This window comes from Palaemon carinicauda, chromosome 35, assembly GCF_036898095.1.
Source record: "Palaemon carinicauda isolate YSFRI2023 chromosome 35, ASM3689809v2, whole genome shotgun sequence".
Lineage (NCBI taxonomy): Eukaryota > Metazoa > Arthropoda > Malacostraca > Decapoda > Palaemonidae > Palaemon > Palaemon carinicauda.
In genome coordinates this window covers 30187922-30211346 of record NC_090759.1, presented here as the reverse complement: position 1 = coordinate 30211346, position 23425 = coordinate 30187922, and the positions used below count along the sequence as shown (strand labels likewise).

Genomic DNA, 23425 nt, shown 5'->3' with positions numbered 1-23425 from the left:
TCAGTTTCATGATCTTTGAGATTGCAGCATGCATCGCTCTCATGTAAGCTCGACCACAAGCTCATCATGTGTTAATTCTAATGAAGTAAATGTAAGCATGAGTACCTCAACTTCTGAAAAATTCCATTGAAAAACAAATGCACAGCAGTTCCCATACAAATTAAACAAATTGAACATTTGTAAGTAATGTCTCTGATTATCCTTCAGAACAGGAAGGTGATGATGATGAGGAAAACACAGAGAAAGAGACTGACTTTATTGAGGTATCCCTTTTTCAATTATTACAGAAACTTATTTAAAAGTTATCCAAATAAGTTGTCATATAAGTTCTGACAATCCCTATTCTTCTGTGTCTTGGGAACTTTTCCTTCCAAGATGACTAGATTTTCTTAATTCCTTTTGAATAGAATTAATAAGTTGTTATATCCAAAGCAAAGAAAAGTAAGTTCTCATTTGGTATATATGTCTTCTATATTATATAAGAGAAATGTATGCATAATCTTGTTCTAGCTTTTGATTTAATCTCCTTTGAACCCATCGTGAATACTACATACATACATATACCAAAGGCACTTCCCCCAATTTTGGGGGGTAGCCGACATCAACAATGAAACAGAACAAAAAAAGGGACCTCTACTCTCTACGTTCCTCCAGCCTAACCAGGGACTCAGCCGAGTTCAGCTGGTACTGCTAGGGTGCTACAGCCCAACCTCCCACATTATTCATTTAAATGCAGGGTTCTCAAGCTGGTTTACTTAAGAGATGCTGGTTGTGGGTAATTAAGTAGGAAGAACTCTTGAATACATTTATATGCATATTCTATAATAAGGGTTACTTCTAATCTTTTAGAAAAGAAACTTGAAGGCCATCAGGATTTGAATCTTGTTTAGCATTATTTAGATAAAATAGATGGGGCATCTGAGACTATACCAGCCTTTGTGCATTTTGTGATTAAGAAAAGGAAACATGTCCCTCTATGGTTGCAACACTATAGAGGCACAGAAACATTCGTTGATTTCTTCCCGTATTTTGGGTCCTGTTTTGGATTTAAATAGGATTATTAAAGTAATTACTCTCAAGTGGGTACCAGGTCACAAAGTATATTGTTAAGGTCACTTTTTTGGTATACTGTACCTATGTTTTCCCTTTAACCAAATAGCTTCTACTGCCTTAGAATTGTGACCTTCAAGAAATTTGTTTCATAACAGTGGTAGAAAATCTCGATTTTGCTCTAGTAGACATTCCAAAAGTGTTGCCCATAGAAATCGTATATCTTCTCGGAGAACATTATGATGGCACTTCCATGCACATCTCTGTAGGAGGAAGACTTTCCCACTTTTATGACATTTTGGAGAGACTTCTGATCTGTGGGTTCTGGCTATAATCAAAGAAGGTTACTTCATTCCTCAAGCCTTCAATCCTTTCTTGTCCCATGTCTGAGTTATCTGTCAAATACAGCAAAGCCACAGATATTTAAAGTAGAAATTGTAAAACTTCTGGAAAGTGATGTAAACGAAGAGGTCTTGAACCTTTATTTGGGATTTTTACAACATTATACCTAGATCCCAAAGCTTCAGGGGTTTGTAGGCCAGATCTAGATGTCTCAAACCTCAACACATTTACAGTTCTCACAAAGTTAACAAAGTTATCAATGGATTACAGGGCTCTTGGTAGTATTGGGGCTACAAAGAAAGGAAGTTGAATGTTTTCAATAGATCTGATATATTCATATTTTAACATACCTATTCATCCCAATTCAAGAAAACACAGGTGCCTTGGTTTCATCTGCGGTCCACAGGTATATCAATTCAAGTGGCTGTGTTTTTGTCTCAATGTTTGTCAGGATTGTAACTCCATTTCTAAATGGTTAAGAATTCTATGACTAGGAGTACTTCTATATGTGAATCATTGGCAATTATTGAGCGATTTGGTATGGAGTCTGGTTCAACAAGTGTCGTTGTTCAGGTTTTTGTTTCTAACTCATGAGAGGGTCTAGATTTTGGAATGATAATAGCTACACTCTTTAGGGGGGGAGTTGGTTGTCCTTTGGAAAAAGAGCATTAAATTTTTTCTTGTGTTTTTAAAAAGGTTAAAAAGGATAAGTCTTTGTCAGTTGAGATGTGGATGAGACGTTTAGGGACCATGACATCCTTAGATAAATTTATTCCAATTGGATGCCTAAAGATGAGAGCTTTCCAATGTCATCACAATCTAAATTGAAACAAAATATTCTATGTACAGCATACGAAATCTCTAATCCGGTGATGAAAGCCAATCTTATCTGTTGAGTTGGTGGGACGATTGCAATTGATTATCCATGGGAGTTTTCTTGGAAATGAAAATCCCAAATCATTCTGCTTGCAGAATCTTCACAGAAAGGATGGGAGCAACTCTACATTTTTCATATCTATCAGGGAAGTGAACATTTTCTGGAGCTTAGCAATATTCAAGGCCCTTCAGGACTATAAACCACTGCTGGTAGGAAAAACCTTGTCAGTGTTTTCAGGCAATAAGACCTCATTGATCTACATCTGGAACTAACAGGGGAAAAGGTCACATCCCTCTACCAGGTAGCAGAGGTGCCATTGATTTGGACAACTTTGAGAAAAATTAGCCTTCTTCGTCAGTTCATTCCAGGAAAATTGAGCTTCTTAGCTGATCTGCTAAGCAGTAGTAGTGAAATTTTCTAAATGAATGGTTTCTACATTTGTCAGTATGTCTGAAAAATTGGAAGTGGCATGGTTAACCTAACATAGACATGTTTGCTACATCACTAAACAAAAAGCTAGTGTTTTGCTCACCAGTTTGAGATCCCATATCATGAAGGTAGATGTCCTGTTACATAACTGGTTTAAACTGGACCTTTTCTCATTTTCACCATTCATGATTCGCCAGATGATGTACAATTTAAGAATTTGTACGAACAGCAGGATGACAATGGTAGCTCTGTTAGGGGCCAGAAAGGGAATAGTTCACCAATCTGTGGCCTCGGTTGTCATAATATCTGAGAAGGTATCTGTACAGAACCAATCTTCTTAGACAACCAATTTCGAAGGTGGTGTATCCAAACTTGTATGTGCTACACCTTAACGCATGGAAACTATCCATCATATTCTCAGAAACTAAAGATTTTGTGGTCCTCTAGATGTCTATCATAGAATTTAAAAGACAGTTTACTAATAATCTTTATCAAGGACAATAAAATGATTATTTTGATTGTTATAAATCTAGAAATGTATCAATGACTTCAACTAGTTTGGATATAGTCAAATTTTTACTCCATCCAAAGAGGTATATAGATCCATGTTTAATTCTGTACTAAAACATCTGGGGTTAGTTACATCCATTTCATGTGTTATTGCAGATGTGTTTGGGACAATTAATATTGAAAAATCTCCAGTACTTAGCTCGTTTTTTTTGGGGGGAGGGGAATTTAGATGTAATTTTACGATGTTTGAAAAGGTTCAAGTTTTGTACTTTTGAAGATCATTTGATTAAAGATCTCGCAACTAAAACGTTTTCATGTTGGCATTGACATCAGCCAAATTCATAATTGAACTACAAGCACTATCTTTTAAGGTAGGCTTTGGGGAACATAAGATAATTTAATCTCTTCTGCCTGCTTTCAGAGCTAAAAATAGGTTTTAAAACTAAAGGTTTGACGTTTTAAAATTCCTTCTTTGGAAAAGGAGACAAGCATTAAGTCAGAAAATAAAATATATTTCTTTGTCTGGTTGAGAGCCTTCCAGTATTATTTGGACGAGGTTATGTTCAGTAGAGGTAGGGTTTATAATTTGTTTTGGATTAGAGTTCCAAATTCTCCTCTGTTCAAAAATGCAATTTTGTGTTTGAAGTTTATCCACTGAGGCTCACAAAGATTTGTATTGGATTCAAGTCTAATGAAAGATTCGAAGGGTTGGGTTCATGATATTAGAAGTATGGCTACATTTCTTGATTTTTGCGGAAGTTTTTTTAAAAGAATTTTTAGCGATAGCTCATCGGCATACCAAGTCAGTATTAGCAAAATATTATCTTAAGAATCCTGGTATGCTTATCAAGATTACTGGGCCTTAGGCTCTACAGTGGCTGCTGGTGATGTAAACTAATAATATTTGTGGGTTTAATCAATTCTAAATCTTCTTTTAAAAATTCTAGTTTTAGTCATATGGTGTAGGGGTTTGTATAAATGGGAAGTTTGGGATGAGGTATTATTTAGGGAAACAATCTGAAGCTTTATGTTATTGGTATATGATGGGCATACTGACTCTAGAAGCCTGTTTGGACAGTACAATCATATTTATATAACATCGTCCTGGTGAATTATGAGATCTTTACTTTGGATTGCGCCAATGTCATTACCAATAAGGGGATTTATTTGTATGAGATGGTTTGTCATAAAAACTAGACTACAAATAAGTCTTGAATGTTAATTTTTTTTAAAGCTATAAATGACCATCTCTTTCCTTCACTGGTGACCCACCTCCACCAGAGTATGGGTGTTAGCAACATGTACATTAAGGGAGGTTCATTGAAATAAATTAATTTTAACAATAAGATTTGCTATTTCTATACTCACTTGATATTCACACACCTCTCCACATGACTTGAGGTGTCATGAATATAAGGAATATAGTTTTAACTTTGAGCTTGAAGACAAAAGCAGCATGGCTTGCCCAAGCCATTGGATTATTATCATGATTTTGCTAGACAGTCTCATTGCTTTACTAGAAGTCTACTAAATCTATTGGAAGGAAAGGAAATGGGAAATATTTTTTGTTTCAAAGGCAAACATCGATATAAGTGAGCTTCCAGAGAAAAGCAATATGAAAATCAGGTGAACATGGAAATAAATTTTGTTATTTTATAGTGTGGTTTCTTATGCTCACATACCATGGCAGATTTTCAATGCCAGCTACATATGGGTCATCGCATTCTTTAGGAAGTAAATCACTATTTATGATGTGAAAAATTACAATATTTCTGCTTTTGTTAACATTGGGAAAGAAATATCGTTATGAAAGGTATTCGAGTGTTCTACTCTAATGGTTGGGTAAATATTAATACCTTGAATCCTACCCTAGGTTCATGTGCTAATTCATCAGACAAGGAAGATCCAAAAATCACCTGAAATTATCATCATTCTCCTAATTACTGTCGTAAAAAATGTCTTCGTTCGCTGGTGGTGATAGGATTTGGCAAATGGATACATAATTTATTAGACTTCATTAAGGGATTTTGACGAAGGAAAAATCTATTTCTGGGAAGAGGCCTGTGACGCCCGGTGAAAAGTCCTTCTTTGTACCTTTTCTAATATAAATCTTCCAAATATACTAGAGAAAGATAAAAGCATGGAATGCAGAGGTTACAACCCTCGCTCGAACACCTTGTAGGTGTCGTGTATTTAACAAAGGCGTGCGAAAACCACTATTCACAGGCTGTCTTCCATTTAGATAGTCCCTTCATCAATTGGGAGGGCCGTGACAGGCCCTAGAGAACACAGTTGGACTACCCCACCGACACATAGTGTTCGCGCGAGGGTCGTAACCTCTGCATTCCATGCTTTTATCTTTCTCTAGTATATTTGGAAGATTTATATTAGAAAAGGTACAAAGAAGGACTTTTCACCGGCCGTCACAGGCCGCCCCAGAAATACCATTTTTATAACTCGGTACTTCAACGTCCCTCTTTGAACGTGTTTCTTATTTTTGTGTGTTTTACTCGTATTTTGAGGATTTAAGTGGGTGGTACTCATATCCTTCCTCACTTGGATTACAGGTATTCAGATATGTCTCAGAAGTTTGTTAAAGACCATTTTTATGAGTATTTTAGTGAAGATTTATCATTTAAAAGTGGATCCTCACGAATATATTCATAATTTGGTAAAGATGCTTGCCATGTAACGTGTTTTATGTCTCACCTACTCGTTAAACCATTGATGGATTGATAATGGGTAAAGAGATGATTTATATATGTAAAGTATTTCATCATTTTTTTATTTTTCTGTGAAAGTAACTAGTTTTTATACAGTAGTTTTCTTTTGCTTTTTCATAAGAAGACAGGTTATACAGTACGTTTTTTTTTCAATATTTATGGTTTTTCGGTGGTTTTATTTTTCAGTATTTATATATATATATTTAATTTTCATAGGACTTAGGAATAGAAATGCTGAACATGTATAGCAGTCTTATTTTGCTGTTTACCACTGTTAGCTTGTAATGTTCCTGTAGAGAGGCAGTAAATTATTGCTTGCAATGGTAATACCACTACTCCTCAATGTTTACCATGGTTGAATCTTGGTTTTATTGTCATAAAAAATTTAACGTGGTTTTAGTTATATCTATTAACCTCCCCCAATGTTCATATTGCTTTTGTTTCTGACAGCTTTGAATGTTTATGTTACCACTTAAGATTAAGAAATCTCTCGTTTTCTTTCCTTCCATAATTGATGCACTGTTGGTCATGAGAATTGATTTTGGGTAGTCATGATCTGCATTTTCTTTGCATGTTGTGCTGGGGATAGGTTTTAATTTAAAGAATCTTATGAGAAATGCGTAAGCCTCATCATTCCTCTCAGAGAATTATGTTTCATGATTAGATTAAAGTTCAGAGCATAAAGGAAACTTTTAGTTCAGGAGAAATCTGGAGAAGGCTGGGGGTCTTTTTTTTACAGAGAAATGGTTACAATAATGCCACTCCAGCTTTTGACTCTTTCTATAGCCTAATGAGTTACTTTGGATATCCTTGAGTTTATCAAGAGTTTAATGTAAGAAGTTTCTTTTTTTTTTGGAAACTCAGAAGGCCATTAAGTTTGTAATATTTCAGGCCCAACCTGCCATGCTTCAAACCCTAGTCCAACTTTTCAATTTACTAAGGGTTCTGATGGTATGCAACTTCTCCCATATTCAAGATTTTCTCGTAGTTACAGATTCTTTATTTACTTTAGACCGTTCTGCTGAAAAATCCTCACACACATTTTTAGCCACTCTCTTAGACACATTTATATACCTAGAATTTGTGAGGCAGAAGACCGAGATGGTAGCCTGGATCTTTATTTCCCTCTTTTTGCTAAAGTAAGGGTCTCTAAGCAAATGTTTATTGCATCTTGCTTTTAAAACTAGGGTTGTAGCTTAGCTTGTGATAATAATAATGATGATAATAATAATACCCAATATTTGCCAAGAAGGTTGTCTGGATATCATATCACTCTTCTTAATGAAGTAAGCACCCTTTAAATTTTTTCATATGGGGTTTGCGTGGCAAATCATTTGATGCTATTAGACAAATAATTTTCATCTATTAATCTGTCAAAGATTTGCTAAAATTGTTTGTTTGCTTCATGTCTGAATGGTTGTGTGTAATTGCTTGTAAGGTTGGCCACTAGCTCATCACAAGATTATCACTTATGAGGTAAATGTAGGGATGGGTTACTCTCTTGCATAAACAAGTCTCTTGTTCAAATGCATTTCAATTCTCGACTGTAGTTGTAAATAATCGAAAAACAGTTTAGTAACGTCTTAGAATAGATTAATAAAAGACAATAATAAAGATGAACTATTTTTTTGATATCCAAATTAGGAACTTGACCTGCAGATCTTTTGCATAATATATATGAATTATCCTAAATTCTAAGTACAATAAGGCTGGTAATTCAAGCTCCCATCAATGGTTAAAGCTTTCTGCCTTACAAAACGGATCATTGCCTATCTAGTTTTGGATTACACTTAATTCCATGCTCTTGAACCCATCAGCAGTTAATTTAGATATTATAATTACAAATACCCTAATGTATTCTTTTAAATATTTGGCATTTTAATATTAAAAGATGTGTATGATAAGTTTTTAAGGTTTTAACTTCAGATAATGATTTATCAAATTGTCGGTTTATGTAATGTTCTCAGTTACCGAAATAAGGTTAGGTACAGGTAATTGGTACTGGATATAATCACCCCAAAATTGTAATTCTGGTTAAAATGAAATGCATTTCAGAGTGACACTTTATGGTCTCTAGTACTTCTCGTGCAGTTAGGTATTGTTTACAGATTAATGAAGGGTAAAATTAAATATATCTAAACTAACAAATATCCAGACTGATTTTACAGTTTCTAATATTTGTATTTCTTTTCATAATTGAAGGACAAGTGAATTTAGAAATGGGAACATAGTGAACACATGCCAGTTACTTTCATCAAAGGACTGGAGAAAATAAATGTTAATATGAAAGGATCCCATATTGAGGATCCGTCTATTTTATTAGGTAGGGATTCTGTGAGAAGTTTCTCCTCGATCTGTGGGTGCTGGCTGTAGTCAAAGAAAGTTCCCAGATTTCTCTATCTTCAGATTTCATTAGTCCAAGGAACTAATGCAGGTTAACAAGAAGATAGGGAAGTATTTCGACTTGAGACTGATGAAGCAATGTAACATGCACAGCACGTTATTGTTGTTAGATGCTGTTAACTCGCATTGCTTTATTAGAGGCATTAGTATGTTGGAAGGAAAGAAAATGGGAAATTTCTTAATTTTAAGGATTAATGTCGACATTCCAAGCTTTCAGAGATGAAAGCCATATAAACATCAGGTGAGTATAGAAATGAGAAATTTTATTATTAAAATTCTTTTCATTTTCTCTTCTTTTTTGGGGGGTGTACTATTATGTTTCCTTTCAAGCTGTACTATTTATAATTTACTTTTTATGGCTTGTTTCATGGTTGCTTTGTTATACTATGGTTAAAATTCTTATTAAATAGGTTAAAATTCTTATTAAATAGGTTAAAATTCTTATTAAATATTACCAGATTATAACCCCGTGTTCCTTGCCATGGTAGCAGTATTCCCTACAACTAAAATCACACCAAGTGATACAAAAAAAAAGAGTATGATAGATTTCAATTCAATATAAATAAAGCAAGTCTCCTATTTCTTCAAAATGTTGGAGTAGTCTAACATCCAGTAAAAACAGAAAATTAAAAGTATATATTATGGTCCTGAATGTATGACATGAATGCTTTATGAAAGAGCTCAATACGTTATTCAATATGATGATAGAGAGATTGAGTGCAGGCTACTGCAAATTTGTTATCAATATTTTTCACAACAGTTTATGTTGTAAGGAATCATCTGGTGTACTAAATTTCAATAAATATTAGTATCATGATCATCCGACAGATGCAAATCTGGAAATTTATGTGAGAATTGCTGTAAGAAAAACATACAAGAATTATAGTTAAGTGCAATCTGCACTGTTGAAATTGATAATTAATATAAGTAATTTAACTACTTTTTTTAAAGTAAAGATGCCGAGACACTTCGAAAATTAATAATAAAAAAATCAATAGAGCTTTTGTAATTAAGGTTTTTTGTAAGTAATGGTTCAGATCAAAGGAGTAAGAGTTGAAAAAGATATGAGAAGCATTTGATGTATGCTATAACCATTTGGTGTTGAAAGCAACTGGGTCCAGCTCAAAATCTATAACGTACTTTGCCCACAGGCATCGTGATTGGCCACCACCACCTCATAGCTAATTTATGTAAACATAATGATAATACAAGAGATGATACTATAAATAGTGACCCACACCAGATCAGTGTATCGCTTGCAAAATCACAGGGTCTATGTGATAATGTTAAGTTGCGAGCGAAATGCTCCATGACAGAGCAGAGACCATTTGAGAGGCGACCATGTTGAAGATTTTGGGCTGGACCCATTTGCATTCTTTGTAGTTGGGGTAAATCGGTTATAGAATGTGTTTTCACATTGACTTCTCTAAATTTATTTAAGTGGAAATTTTGCACAATAGTTTGGCCAGTGTTGCAAAAAAATATGAACACTAATTGAAGATAATGTAACTGCAATTTTACTCCCAAGCTCAAAGTGAACAATGATACATTGTGAAAGTGAAGTGTTATTTTAAATTTTGCCAAGATCTTCATTCCAAGTGTATCTTGCTCTCCCTCATTTTGTGTTTCTCCTTCCAGTGCATCGAAGTCTTGGAGGAGAAACAGAAGATCTGAATGGAATGGAGATTAAGGCAGTTGATGGGGATGCTTCATTAGTTAAGGATAATAATGAAACGAGGGAAGTTTCCGATAGGGTAGTTTCTGTGATATCTGAGGAAAAGTCCAGGAGGGGAGTAACTCAGAGTGTTACTGACAGAAAGGTGAACCGTAAATCTGGAGATGATCGATGGCGACGAGGGATCTATATGTGCCCAAAGTGTAATAAGAATTTTAGCACAAGATTAAAGATGGATCGTCATCACCAACACATTCACTTAGGTGTTGCACCTTGGAAGGGCACTTACCTTTGTGAGGAGTGTGGGAAAACATTTACTCAAAAAATTGGATTACGTGTTCATCGAATATACAAGCATGGAGATCCAAAGCTTTTTCAGTGCAACAACTGCAATTTTAAGAGTGCTACGAAGGCTAAACTGAAAAGACATATTTTAACTCATTATGATGACAGAATTTTTACATGTGAAGTGTGTGGTATGGCTCTTAAAACCCAGTCTACATATAAAAATCATATGTCGTTGCATACTAATGAAGGGAAATATCAGTGTGATGTATGTCAGAGGGGCTTCCATCACAAGCAATATTATGAAGATCATCGCAATAGCCATTTTGATATTAGGAACCACAAGTGTTTTGCCTGCCAGATGTCTTTTAAAACCCACAGGTCACTAAAAATACATGTCAGAGGAGTTCATCTTAAGGATAAACGAATAAAATGTAATATCTGTGATGCACGTTTTATGACAAATTATAATCTGCGTACACATATGAAAAAGCACGAAAGAGCTGAAGAATTGGGAGTTCAACATTCTTGTGATATATGTAATCATAGGTTCCATAGTGAAATTGGTCTTACTACTCATAGGCGTATTACACATCCAGAATTTGACAGGCCTGTCCAATTGAAAGTATATTTACCTCAGACAGAGGATATGTCCTCAGTTCTTGGATATGTTCTTAAAAACAAAGATGGTAATGTTGATGACTCCAAAATGAATACTGCTGAAGTAGAGCATGTGATTCAAGAAGTTGATTCTGGTGTCATTTGTGATAAAATTTCAGATTCTTTCAAAGGTAGTGACTCCGTAGTCAGTTTGGATGCTGTAGAAGCAGTAATAGAAGACAGTGGAGAAGGTTTAAAAGAACAAATAAGTGTAGTGTGCGTATTTCCATGCAACTTTTGTGGATCAATGTTTCGTTCTGAAGAGCTCTTGAATTTCCACAGACATTCTATGCATACTCTATAGTCTAGTTTGATTGTTCAGTGAAAATTTTATATATACCTGTACAGCACTAAGATCCCAGGGAAATTTTTATTAGTTTTTTATGCCATGATTTTATTATCATTTTTTTTTTTTTTTTTTTTTTTTTTAATATTAGGCTCAGTGTTAGGTGGAAATCTATTTGCTGGCAATATGAATTATAAAGGCAAAAAATTATGACTATGGCTTATGTTCTTGTTAAACAAATCCTTTATTGCTCAAGGTCAAGGTAATGGATACAATAAGGGAGAGTAGAGTAGCCGATTTCACAAGCATGTCTTGTTCTTCAAAGGGTGTTCTTTGTACATTTTTAAAATTTAACTTTCAGATCCTTGAATTATGTAATCTAATATTTAATATAAAATTTATACATTTCTGTTAATTCCAGAATTAAGTCATTGTCAAGCTGGCTAACTGAAACTAAATTAATAATGTGTAAGTGGTTGAGATGTTGGTTCTCTATTTCAAGTTTAAAATTTTATAACTAGAAGTCATAACCACATTTGTCTTTGACAGTGTCTTGCAACTTAGCATATTGATGGATGGAAAGTAAAGTTTTCATTTACATTAAATAACCAAGTCATTTAAATACAGATAGATAAATAGTCTTATATGTTTTCCATATTTATTTAAATATCTTCTGGTAAGCAGCCTTGATGTATATTTTTTTTTGTCACAGAAATTAGTGTTTTATGAACATAATTTGGTGGTGCCTCGCAATACTATAAACTTCCGAGGTTTAATAAGAAACATATATACTGTCGCCCGAAGTGTTACTTTTACTAGTGTCCTTTGCTGTGTCTATGGGAAATATGTATGTCAGTCTGTGTATTTCTTGCAAATCCTTTCATTATCATCTAACATTCGTTTACTCTTCTATCTCTATACATAGTGACACATCTAGTTCGCATTTTTAAACAAGATCCTGTTTGGAGATTTATTTTGGAGTGACTTACAACATCCTTATTAGCCCATATGCATTTCTTTCTGCATTTAATCTTTATCTGTTCCCTGTGGTTTGTTTGACTTTCTAAGCTTTGTCTTGATTCAGTTTTCACCTCTCATTTGAGAACAATTTTTTCATGTTACCCCTGTAAAAGTGTAGCTATGTAGGGGTACATCTAGTAGTAAATGTACATGATTTTGTTTCTCTTTTGAGGCTCTTCAAAAGTAACGTGGCTTAGAAATTCGTGAATTAACCAGAATACCATCATGGGCAAATTCCATCCTTGAAAAACAGTAAAACGACAGTCCACTGCTAGGTAGGCCAGTCAAAATGATATATATCATTACGTATGCATATGTACTTTATTTCTATCAATGTCCCCTGATGTTCATATTGCCACTTCTCTAGAAGTTGTTATACCAACATTTATCCATAAAATATTTAAGATTTTAGGATTTTGCATCTTCTTTCCTTTCAATAGGTTTATGCCTATAGTAAAAAATTATACTTTAGCAGTGCAGTAAAGGGGCACAGAACGCGACTGCCCTATTAAAACAATGCTATTTTGGGGTTATATCTAATTTCTGCTCCTTTTTTGCTTTTCAACCATTTTTTTTTCTTTCATATAAAAAACCATTTAAAAGATAACACAGAGCTATGAAAAACACGTCCGAACGTTCACTGGTGCCAACAAAGAATGATTGGAGAAGGTTAGGTATTGGTGGTGGTGGGGGGGCCAGTAGCTGTAGTGAACGACACCTCGTAGTAACGGGAGATTTTGAGGAGGGGGAAGTCTAATTGGAAAGGGATCTCTGGTTGTGGTATCACTCGCCCCAGTTTTAATACCGACACGCTCTAGGGGTGAGTGAGCTGGATATATTCCTAGCATTTCATGCAACTTTTTCCTCTGGTATATTTAGCAGTATTTATAACTTATAACTTTGAAATGGTGCTTTAAGGAGCATTTCACGGAGCGACACAGGTTCCTCGCCCAGAAATAGATTTTTCCTTCGTCAAAATCCCTTTTATGCTCTAAAACTTGTACATGGGAAATTCTCATGCCATTTGTATTTTATTTCACTGTTTATGTATAGGAGTCACTTTCAAAGATTACTTCTTTCACATTGAATATTTTTTTTTTTATTTATTATAGTTAAAAAGGCAAAAAGTGAATGTACAGATTATAGCCTATAAAATTCCCTATCTTTTGCTGTTTTGACAAAATAGTAGTAGCAATTTTCACCAAATATTTCATTATTTGGGAAATCGGTCTTCAAAGTTTTTTTTAAAGATTTGTTGACTATACTTTAGTAAATTCATAATTAGGGCTTTAATTTACCTCACCACTGAGAATCACAATGACATAATCATCTCATTTTTTTTTTGGTTATTTAAAAAGCAGTGCTGAGCCCCTTGCCTCTAATCCAGAAATATATACTCTACACGTACCAAATGCCCACACATACGTAGGACGTTTCTAGCACAATTTTTTCTCGTTAGCATACTTTCTGTGCAATTTTTTTTCTTTTCATATTTAGTTATTGTTTGAAACTTTTCTGTATCTTTCTCCATAACCTTAACATTAGAATTATGAATATATAAACAAGCTGACAAAGAAATACAGTCCTCAAAGATTTTTCTTTGTTTTTGTTGTAGAGATACGGTAGGTTGAAATTACTGAAGTATGCATAAGTAGTGTGTTAGCTTCAAGCGTTAATTTTTCTAAACACTGAGGTTCATAAGGATGTAATCATCATATTTCAGGGCTATTTACTAAACAATGGTGAGCCCCTTCCCTCAAATCCAAAAAATATATGCTATATTTATCAAATGGCCACATTTGAGTAAAACATGACTATTATAATATTATCTCGTCTTCGTATTTGCCTGGCAAATTTGATATCAGTCATATCTAGTTGTTGTCTGACACTTTTTGCCTCTTTTGGCATGATCATGACATAAAAATTGTAAAAATATGAACAAGCAGATAGAGAAATACAATTATTATAACGTAGATAAGCTTTCAGCAAACTTTTACCTACCATATTATCGAGAAACATAGAAATCTTAGTTTATATTGCCTATTGCCCACAGTATTTTGTAACCTTAGGGTTCCCAGAATGTAATGACCTGAATCTAAGGAGGTTTTAATACACACACACACACAATCAGACTTCACCATTCATGCGGATTAGGTAACAGACACCCAGCAAATAAGGAAAGCATTGAATAACAGATGCTGTCTTAGTGAGTATCCCAGACTCCCTATATCCTTATATACTTGCAAATATCAGCCTTCAAAGAAAGACTAAATGCAGGAAAGCATTCATATATGTAGCACCAAAGAGAAAAGATGAAAAGCCATTATTCTGTAAGTGATTGAAAATTCACTCCTCCGTCTGAATTTACCCTCCCTTCTTATGTAACGGAGTATGCTGTGCTATATTTTGTCTAATAAATCTCATTACTTTTTTGTGTTTTCATTTAAGGTTATTCACAGTTATATAGATGTGAATGCATCATAACGGCAAAGACAAAAAAAAACTTTGTTATGTAAGACCAACTACAGCATGTCTTATTCAGTTCTGTAAGAGGAAGAGTAAGTTGAAACTGATATTCTTCTATAATACTGTAATGAATATTTGCTTCATCTATCAAGACTTTTTCTGTGATTATGTTTGTATAATTGTTAATATGTACTCAAATATTGCTTTAGGGAAGGTCAGGCCATTCCCACAGATATCAAATTTACTGGTAGCAAACCCACAAATGGTAAGGTTTGATTATATATATATATATATATATATATATATATATATATATATATGTGTGTGTGTGTGTGTGTGTGTATATATATATATATATATATATATATATATATATATATATATGTGTGTGTGTGTGTGTGTGTGTATATATATATATATATATATATATATATATATATATATATATATATATATATATATATATATATATGTGTGTGTGTGTGTGTGTACATCCATCTATATGTAAATGAAATTGGTGAAAATGTTGAGTTAGCTTTGTTTTCATAATTAATAGATAAAATAAAAACCACTAATTTTGCAAGTACAAAAATGTTTGATCTGTTGAGTTATAAAGTAAGACGCATTGAGAGATGCAGGTATTTTTCTTCAATAGTTATAGTTTTACACACCATGCTAATGTTTCTCTTGATAATTGCCAAATTAACACTGCTCTTTCCATAGCTTTGCTTTAGGATTACAATTTTTGTATATAAAAAACCTTTACATTGAATTTGTGAATTTTCATTTTCCGTCCAACATTTGTGAATGTGTTTAAAGTGAACTTTGTATTCCATATTCAATGGATGAACATGATTATATATTCACATTATTGGCAGCTGCTCCCCTGCTGATGCCTAAAACATGTTGGCCAGCCGGTAAATGATCACTCCATAGTGTATCTGATGGTGGACTCTTCTTGCAGAATATACGTTGAAGGCTGGATTGGAGCAGGGGAGCAGCAATGCTGTGGATAAGGAAGATACTCTCGATTCCAGTGCTGGTAACAAGACAAATCGCAAGCGCCTACGTAATGAACATGATACCAGGTGGATACGACAGGAGCATCGGTGTTCTGAGTGTAACATTGTATTCAGTACTCGGAGGAAATACGAATTGCATTACAGCCACATCCATCTTGGTGTTGCCCCATGGCAAGGCAGCCACCAGTGTGAAGACTGTGGAAAAGTATTCACGCAGAAAATTACTCTTAAGGTTCATCGTATGTTTAAACATGGTGCCCCACGACGTTTCCGATGTACTAAATGTACTTATGTAGCCCCAACAAAGGAATATCTAAAAAGGCACATGAGAGTACACTCAGACGAAAAACAGTTTGTTTGTCGTGAATGTGGAAAAGGTTTGAAGACGGTTGAATCATATAAAAACCACATGGTTTTGCACACCAATGAAGGACGTTTCTTCTGTGACACTTGCCAAAAAGCCTTCAATCATAAAGGAGCCTATTTTGATCACATGCATAGCCATCAGGAAAAAAGAAATTTTGCTTGCTATTGTGGTGCATCATTCAAAGTCTACAAGCATGTTGCTCGACATATCCGTGCTGTTCATCTCAATGACAAACGTTTTATTTGTGATATTTGTGGCACCCAGCATATGACAGGATTCAACTTGAAAAATCATTTGAAAAAGCATAGTGACATGCCTTATCTTCCATACTCGTATCAGTGTACTGGATGTGAAGCTAAATTCCGTGGTCATCAAGGTCTTGAAACGCATGTGAAGTTGGTCCATAATTTAAAATCACTAGAAGATGTGGGAGAGGAAGCATCAGACAAACAATTGGTAAATCCACATCCAACTCGGCGCCCTACCAAGTATCACTTTTCTTCCATATCTGAGGATGTGTCAAATGAATCCGTAGAAGCAAACAAAAAAAGTCAAGAAAGCTCAATTCATGTTAGTTGTGAAGAAGACTATGTATTAACTGATATGAAGTCAGGGGATCAAGAGGAAGTGGTGTACAATGTATCGGAAAGGGAATTAGACTTGAATTGTGATGTTAGTCAAGATTTTATTGTCGCCAGCAATGATGAACGAGAAGTCATTCACATTTATTCATGTAATACATGTAGCGCAATTTTTGCCTCCGAGAGCCAGTGTCAAGAGCACATGATTAAAGCACATAGTTAAGAGGAATAGATTAGAGAAAATGCTGAATTATTTGTTTGATTGTACTTGATATGTTTTAAGTATTTTATTTGAAGTGATTGGAGGTAACTAAGGCAATTTTTTTTGAAAATCTGAATAAAACGTTCTGCTGGTTATTTACAAGTTTTACATTTTTCTTTGTTTGCAGATAGTTTTCATTGCTTTGTGACTTGCACTGTTGAGATACAACTCATTCTGAAGTGAGATTTAATACTTTTTTTATGACAGTCATTCTCTTAATTCTTCAGGAAAGAGAATTGTTTGGCATATTTCTGAAAGTCCAATGAAATGTTAATTACTTTGTTTTAACTTGAGATTGGTTGTACATTATATTGAATTATATTAGAATTTAGACATACAGTATTTTGGTTTAGAAACTGATAATGCTAATGGTAAATCTGTTTGCTGACTAACAAAATATATCAGGGACTGGTAGTACGTGTGATCCAGGTTATACTATTATGCTCTCTTTTTTTTTTTGGAATTGTGTAAAAGGTTGTATAGTTGTTGGGGTACATTATCCATAAAAACAAATAAATTACATAAAAGTTAACCATTATAAAACCACCAAGTTACTATGTAACCTCAGTAAGCAACCCTGTGGCAATGTTAATACAGGAAGTCAAGATTTACCACATTGTTCTTGCAATATATTTGTGGCTTTTTTATTTTAAAGAGTGTGGAGAAAATTTTTTTGTATTTTGTTGTGGCAAAATGGAACAGTAAAAAAACTGGACATGAAATCACTTGTTGAGAGGTATGAGTGTATTGCAGTACATGTTTTGTCTTTTTTTTTTAAAGAGAAATTCAGTTTGTATATTTTTAGAGAGTAATGATGTCATCAATAAAAATCTCTTCTAGTTTTCTAGTAAAACATATGACCTGTGAGGATAGATGTCTTGATATTTTTTCCATTTAAAACATGTATGGCCCTAGAGAAAGCAATTAATTAAACCTGCTATATTTTTCAAAGAACATTTCTGCGTTTTGCCTTCCAGACCGTAAGGATGACTGATAATACAATAAATTATAGATTTGGAATCTTTTGCTCATTATTCTCACATGCTCAGCACAGTAGTACAGTACCTACCTAAAAAAGGGATTTGGACAAGGGAAAAATCTATTTCTGGGCTCAACCTGTGTTGCTTCGTGAAATGCTCCTTATACTGTAGCACCATTTCTAAGGTATAAATACTGGTAAATATACCAGAGAAAAAAGTTGCATGGCATGCCAGGAATATGCCTACGTTGCTCACCCTTATAGGGTGTCGGTATAATAACTAGGGCATGTTAAAACCACTATCAGAGGTCCCTTACCAATTAGTCTTCTCCTTCCTCAACATCCCCCGTTACTACGGGGTGGCGTTCTCTACGGCTACTTCCAACCCCCCCCCCCCCCCCCCACCACCACCACCACCACCACCACCACCACCACCCATGTGTAAGTGGCACTGACTTCTCTCCTTTTTCATTTTAAAGAAGTATTATGTTATATCCATTTCTTAGTTGGGATACCTTGATTTGGAGAAAGGGTTTGTGTATTGCCATGATCAGGATAACTTTCCTTGTCAGGGCCACCAATACTAGGTTGGTTTGCTGTGAGCATCAAACTAAAGTCTCCCATCACCAGTCCGCAGTGGCCAGCAAGGTGATGAAAATTGGCCAAACCCCAGACATAAATAAGGACATGTTCTTGGCTTTTCTCCTGCAGTGGACTAGAAATAGCTACATTGGTTGTTGCTTTTGTTAATGTTATATCAAAGATATCTGAGTCACCCAGTAAATTTATTAAAAAGACAACACACTTCCCATGTATTTAGAGATGTTTGTCAACAACATTGAAACCACAGTACATTTTTCAGAATTTTAAATCCTGGACATTTATTTGAAATAGCATGGTAAAATCTATGTAATTTAATTCATTAGACTACTAAAAACATTAAACACAACATTTTATATGCATGAATATAGCAATTAGATTTTGAGCGAGTGTACGATTTTCAACTTACTTAGAGAAGTAAGCATTACGATATAAATGGGAGAGTAAGGTTTTGATGTTGAAGTGAGTCTGAGGCACAGGTGTGTCTTTGTTTGTAAAGGGAAGTAGATGCAAAACTGTTGAATATCAGAAGGAAATAGTGTGAAGATGCTGAAATTTACCATTAGTGTATACTGTTGACTGAAATTATAGAGAAGCTGCAGAAATGAATGAATGTCCTTGCTATTGTTTGTCACTGGCAAAAGTGGATATAAGCAACAGTAGCCTTACAATAGTACCGTTAAGTGAAACCCAAGAAGATAAGGCATTGTCATTGTGTAATGAATTAGCCCTGCAATAGGTAGTAAATGTATATTGCACCAGAAGGCATGCAAGATAAATAGTATAGTACATGTAGAGGATTTGGAACTAAAAATTAGAGCTAATACAAGCAAAAACTTTAATATATTGTATTTATATTGCCAACACACTCGGAAACGCAACTTTGGTTGTGCTTGAAATAGAAAATATTGCGTTAAGATACATTTTTCCATAGTATATGAAAAGGATTAAAAGGGCGAGTTACATGGAAATATGAAAAAATGGTATAAGCAAAAATATGACATGTACATGGTATATTCATTTGGGAGTAATATACTACAGGTGCTGTACATAATAGGGTGAAACAGTTTATAACAAAAGTGTTGTTTAGGAGGCAATTTTAGGGTTGGACTTCCTGAATGCTGGGTAGGGAAAGATGAGGAATTATTGGAATGGAAATGCCTTCATATTTAGGAAGAAAGGTATAAATGAGTAAGTCGTTGCCATGCCTCTATGTATAGATAACAAAGTTATTCCTATCCAATAACCCTCACTGATACAGTAATATATATTACTGTAATATAAATTATGTACTACAGTATTGGCTAAGGTGAGACGCCACTCCTAAGTGATCACTGTCTTCGCAAGGTTGCCTCATAACCCTGCCAGCTTGTCACCTAATACATAGCCTGTATCTACATACAATGCAGTATTTTGTATAGAGCACTGTACTGTAAATACACTGTTAGTAGTTACTGTATTCAATGAACATATCAATATTTATCCTAAGGCAGTTGCAATGTCAGCAAAAATAAGATAAAAAAGATACTGTACAATTCACATACAGTTCAACACCACTAATCATTTACGAAGTTCTACACAGCGAAATCAATCTCCTGACACATTCTGCAATCCTTGAAATCCAGTAGAAACATTTAGTATTGAAAATAAGTTGTACTTGGTATAGTTGTGGAATGATCTTCCTAATCGGGTAGTTGAATCAGTAGAACTTCAAAAGTCAAAGTTGCAGCAAATGTTTTTATGTTGAACAGGCTGACATAAGTCTTTTTATAGTTATATATGAATTATCTGTTTTAATGTTGTTAATGTTTTTTAAAATATTTCATTTTAACTTTTCATTATTATATCGTTTATTTATTTCCTTATTTCCTTTCCTCACTGGGATATTTTTCCCTGTTGGAGCCTTTGGGCTTGTAGCATCTTGTTTTTCCTGTTAGGGTTTTAGCTTGGCTAATAGTAATAATAATAATAATACGTACTCCTACATACACATTACATAACTTGAAACTACCTGTAGTTGCTTGACAATCACGTGAGGGAGATGCTTTTACGAGGAAGGGCGCTGGGATAATTAGAGGGTCAGCCAGAGAAGTCACGTTGTTTAGATGAGGAATCATCGTGAAGGCTAGTTGCAAAGAAATTCTGGTGAATTGAAAGTGTTGGGCTCCATGCAGCAGTCATAACTGCCCAGTCCTGTGAAGAATTTAAATTGCTTAGAATATTATGCAGATCTTGGTAATACTGTATGAAATATCAAAACCCTGATGTTGAAATTCCAGATATCGAACGGTTAACTGCACTAATTTAACAGAAACTCGCCACAAACTAAATTATTCCACTGGATAACTTGTACATCCAAATGAGTGAAAATTAGTGCTAGACACTCGTGATGGGCTTAAAATTATTGATGATATTAAGAAATTTAAAGTCTAAGAATTCATCTTGGATACACCATCGGTACTCGACTTTAATACAGTACTATCTTTACTAGATTAGTTAACTTACTTAAGAGGCCTGCTAGCTAATGCCGTTTAATATGGTAAAAAAAAGAACCCTTATGAATCAGGAAAAAGAAATTAAGAAATAACTATGAAACAAAAATTGAAAAAAGTGCTCTATTTTATTGTTTCATAATGTCTTTCTAAGTTGTAGACCAAATTTTAATGCAATATCTTCAAAATTAATGATGCTTTTGTTCTTAGCATATTACAAAAAGAATGAAGATCATTATCACCCAGCAATAAATCCTTTTAACAATCATCACATTAATGCATAACAGTGCCTGAAAAAACATCCTTTATTAATCTATAATCATTAATAATATTTAAATAATCCCTAAATCACAAGTTAACAATCTGGAGTGTCGGTAAAATGTTCAAGTTTCAATGCGATGACAAAAGAACTGAAAGACGAAGGGGACAAAGGGATGGCTACGTCCAAGCATTTCAATACACTGCTATATAGTTTCAATACTGCACTAGTGGGGTAGGGCTATTATAAGGAAAGAAAACCAAAAACATGTGATGTTCATGGGAATGAATAGGTTTTAGTATTGAAATCTTGTTTATTGTGTAAGTGGGAAAAGTAAAGTACTAAATAAATTATATAAGATTTTGAAGTAATGATAAGTAAAGTACTGTATGCAAAGAATAAAGAAGCAAAGTATTAATTTTATATTTAGTAAATAATAAGCTTATTGATACCTAAGATAGGATGGAGTAGACAAGATACTATGAACATATAATAGCCAGGTCTTATGGAGACTCGAGGCCATTGATGAGCTAACCTTGATCACTCGCATCCGCACAAATTATCTTTGTATATTTGGAAGGGGGAAATATGAACACAACACTGTCACTACTAGACACTTCACATCAACCCTATAATCTAATCTTTTGAAGAGGCATAATGCTTTTCTTGATCTTTTCTCAAAATATATTTTTCTACTTGGGTAATCTATCTCTTCAGAGCAGATTGGTGTGGGGATCTCCTTACTCTTTTCAGAAGAACAAGAGTTGGGTAATGCCAGAGGAAAAAAAATGCTCTGAGACTCTTGGTACCCTGCCTTCAATTGGTTGTAGTGGTTTGCGGACTGTGGCCAGATGTAGCAAGCAGACTGCCTAGAGTCCGAATGCCGTACTGTACTGTACAAGAGGTTATAGGAATATTCATTCCTGGCTTATTTACACCACCAGCAACTAGGAATATTTGGTGAGATAGAGCACCAACAGTTACACTTCATTGTCAATACTTCTCATGTACAGTACAGTATTGATTAGTTTTTCATATAAATGACAAAATTATGTATTCTCATAGGGAAAAATTGTAATGTTTTAAAGTGGATTATATTTTTCCTAGCTATTCAAATCTAGGGGAGTTTTATCCAAATCCTACCCACCACTTAATACTTAGCAAGAGTGGCAGCAAGCTTTCAACAATCATACTAGCTAGTGGCAAAGTATATCCACATAAACAATGTAATGTTTGCATATCTAGGAAAGATTTTGCATAAAACTGTCTCTCTCTCTCTCTCTCTCTCTCTCTCTCTCTCTCTCTCTCTCTCTCTCTCTCTCTCTCTCTCTCTCTCTCTCTCTCTCTCTCTCTCTCTCTCTCAAATTGTATCACATTGATATCAAATGAATGCAAATTTTTCCACAGCAAAACTGATAAGGTTCTCCCTTGATTGAAATGCACATAGCTAGCTTATGTGTCATGCATGTCATTGTATTATAACATATCATTCATCTCTATTGTGATCACTATCAACCCCAAATAGAATATAATCAGTATCTTTATCATTATCATCACAGGGATAGTTCATCATTAATTATCCATCAAGGATATATTGTCACCCCAATCATTTGTGTTTCTCTCATTTCACCTGAGACCCTAAAATCATTGTTAGTTATCACTTCCCCCTACCTGTTCCTAACAGAGGGTTAAATTCAACAACAATTAGTTCTTTCAACAGGGTCTCCATGACAGACATGTTAGGAGGAGGCTCATTCGGATCTGAAGGCAGTAAAGGTCCATTGGTAACTAGCTGTTCATAGTAAGCTGTTGCCCTGTACATCAAATGCACTACATTTTCTGTCTTGGGATCCATAGAAACATTGGTACCATCTATTGATGATAGTTGTTCACCAACAGCTAAAGTTTGAGTATCAATAGATTATTGACATCTAAGGGTTGAAGTTGGTGATGGAGTAAAACAAAACTACAATCTTTTTGGCTCCATTATGTGGTCCTATGCTACTACCAACCAAGACTAGCTCCTGATTTTGGAGGAGTACCTGAATAAGAGGCAATCCAGCCTTGCTCAGACCTCTAAGGCTTTTGTCGGTAAACTAGACCAGCTATGTTCGACGATGATTCCTGCCCCATGGGC

The 23425-nt window shown here is 34.5% G+C and overlaps 1 protein-coding gene across 8 annotated transcripts in view; it reads left to right on the top strand.

Annotated features, from left to right (window-relative positions):
* LOC137627679 (zinc finger protein 160-like) overlaps window positions 1-23425 on the top strand; it is a 147650-nt gene that overhangs the window by 87827 nt on the left and 36398 nt on the right. For 3 of the 8 annotated variants that reach the window (XM_068358871.1, XM_068358872.1, XM_068358873.1), the window contains exon 14: window positions 9973-11652. The exons of 3 other annotated variants lie outside the window; for them this stretch is intronic. In XM_068358871.1, the coding sequence (XP_068214972.1) occupies window positions 9973-11258 (1286 nt within the window). In that variant the 3' untranslated portion in view covers window positions 11259-11652. 2 more of the 8 variants (XM_068358874.1, XM_068358879.1) reach the window with 2 other exon arrangements.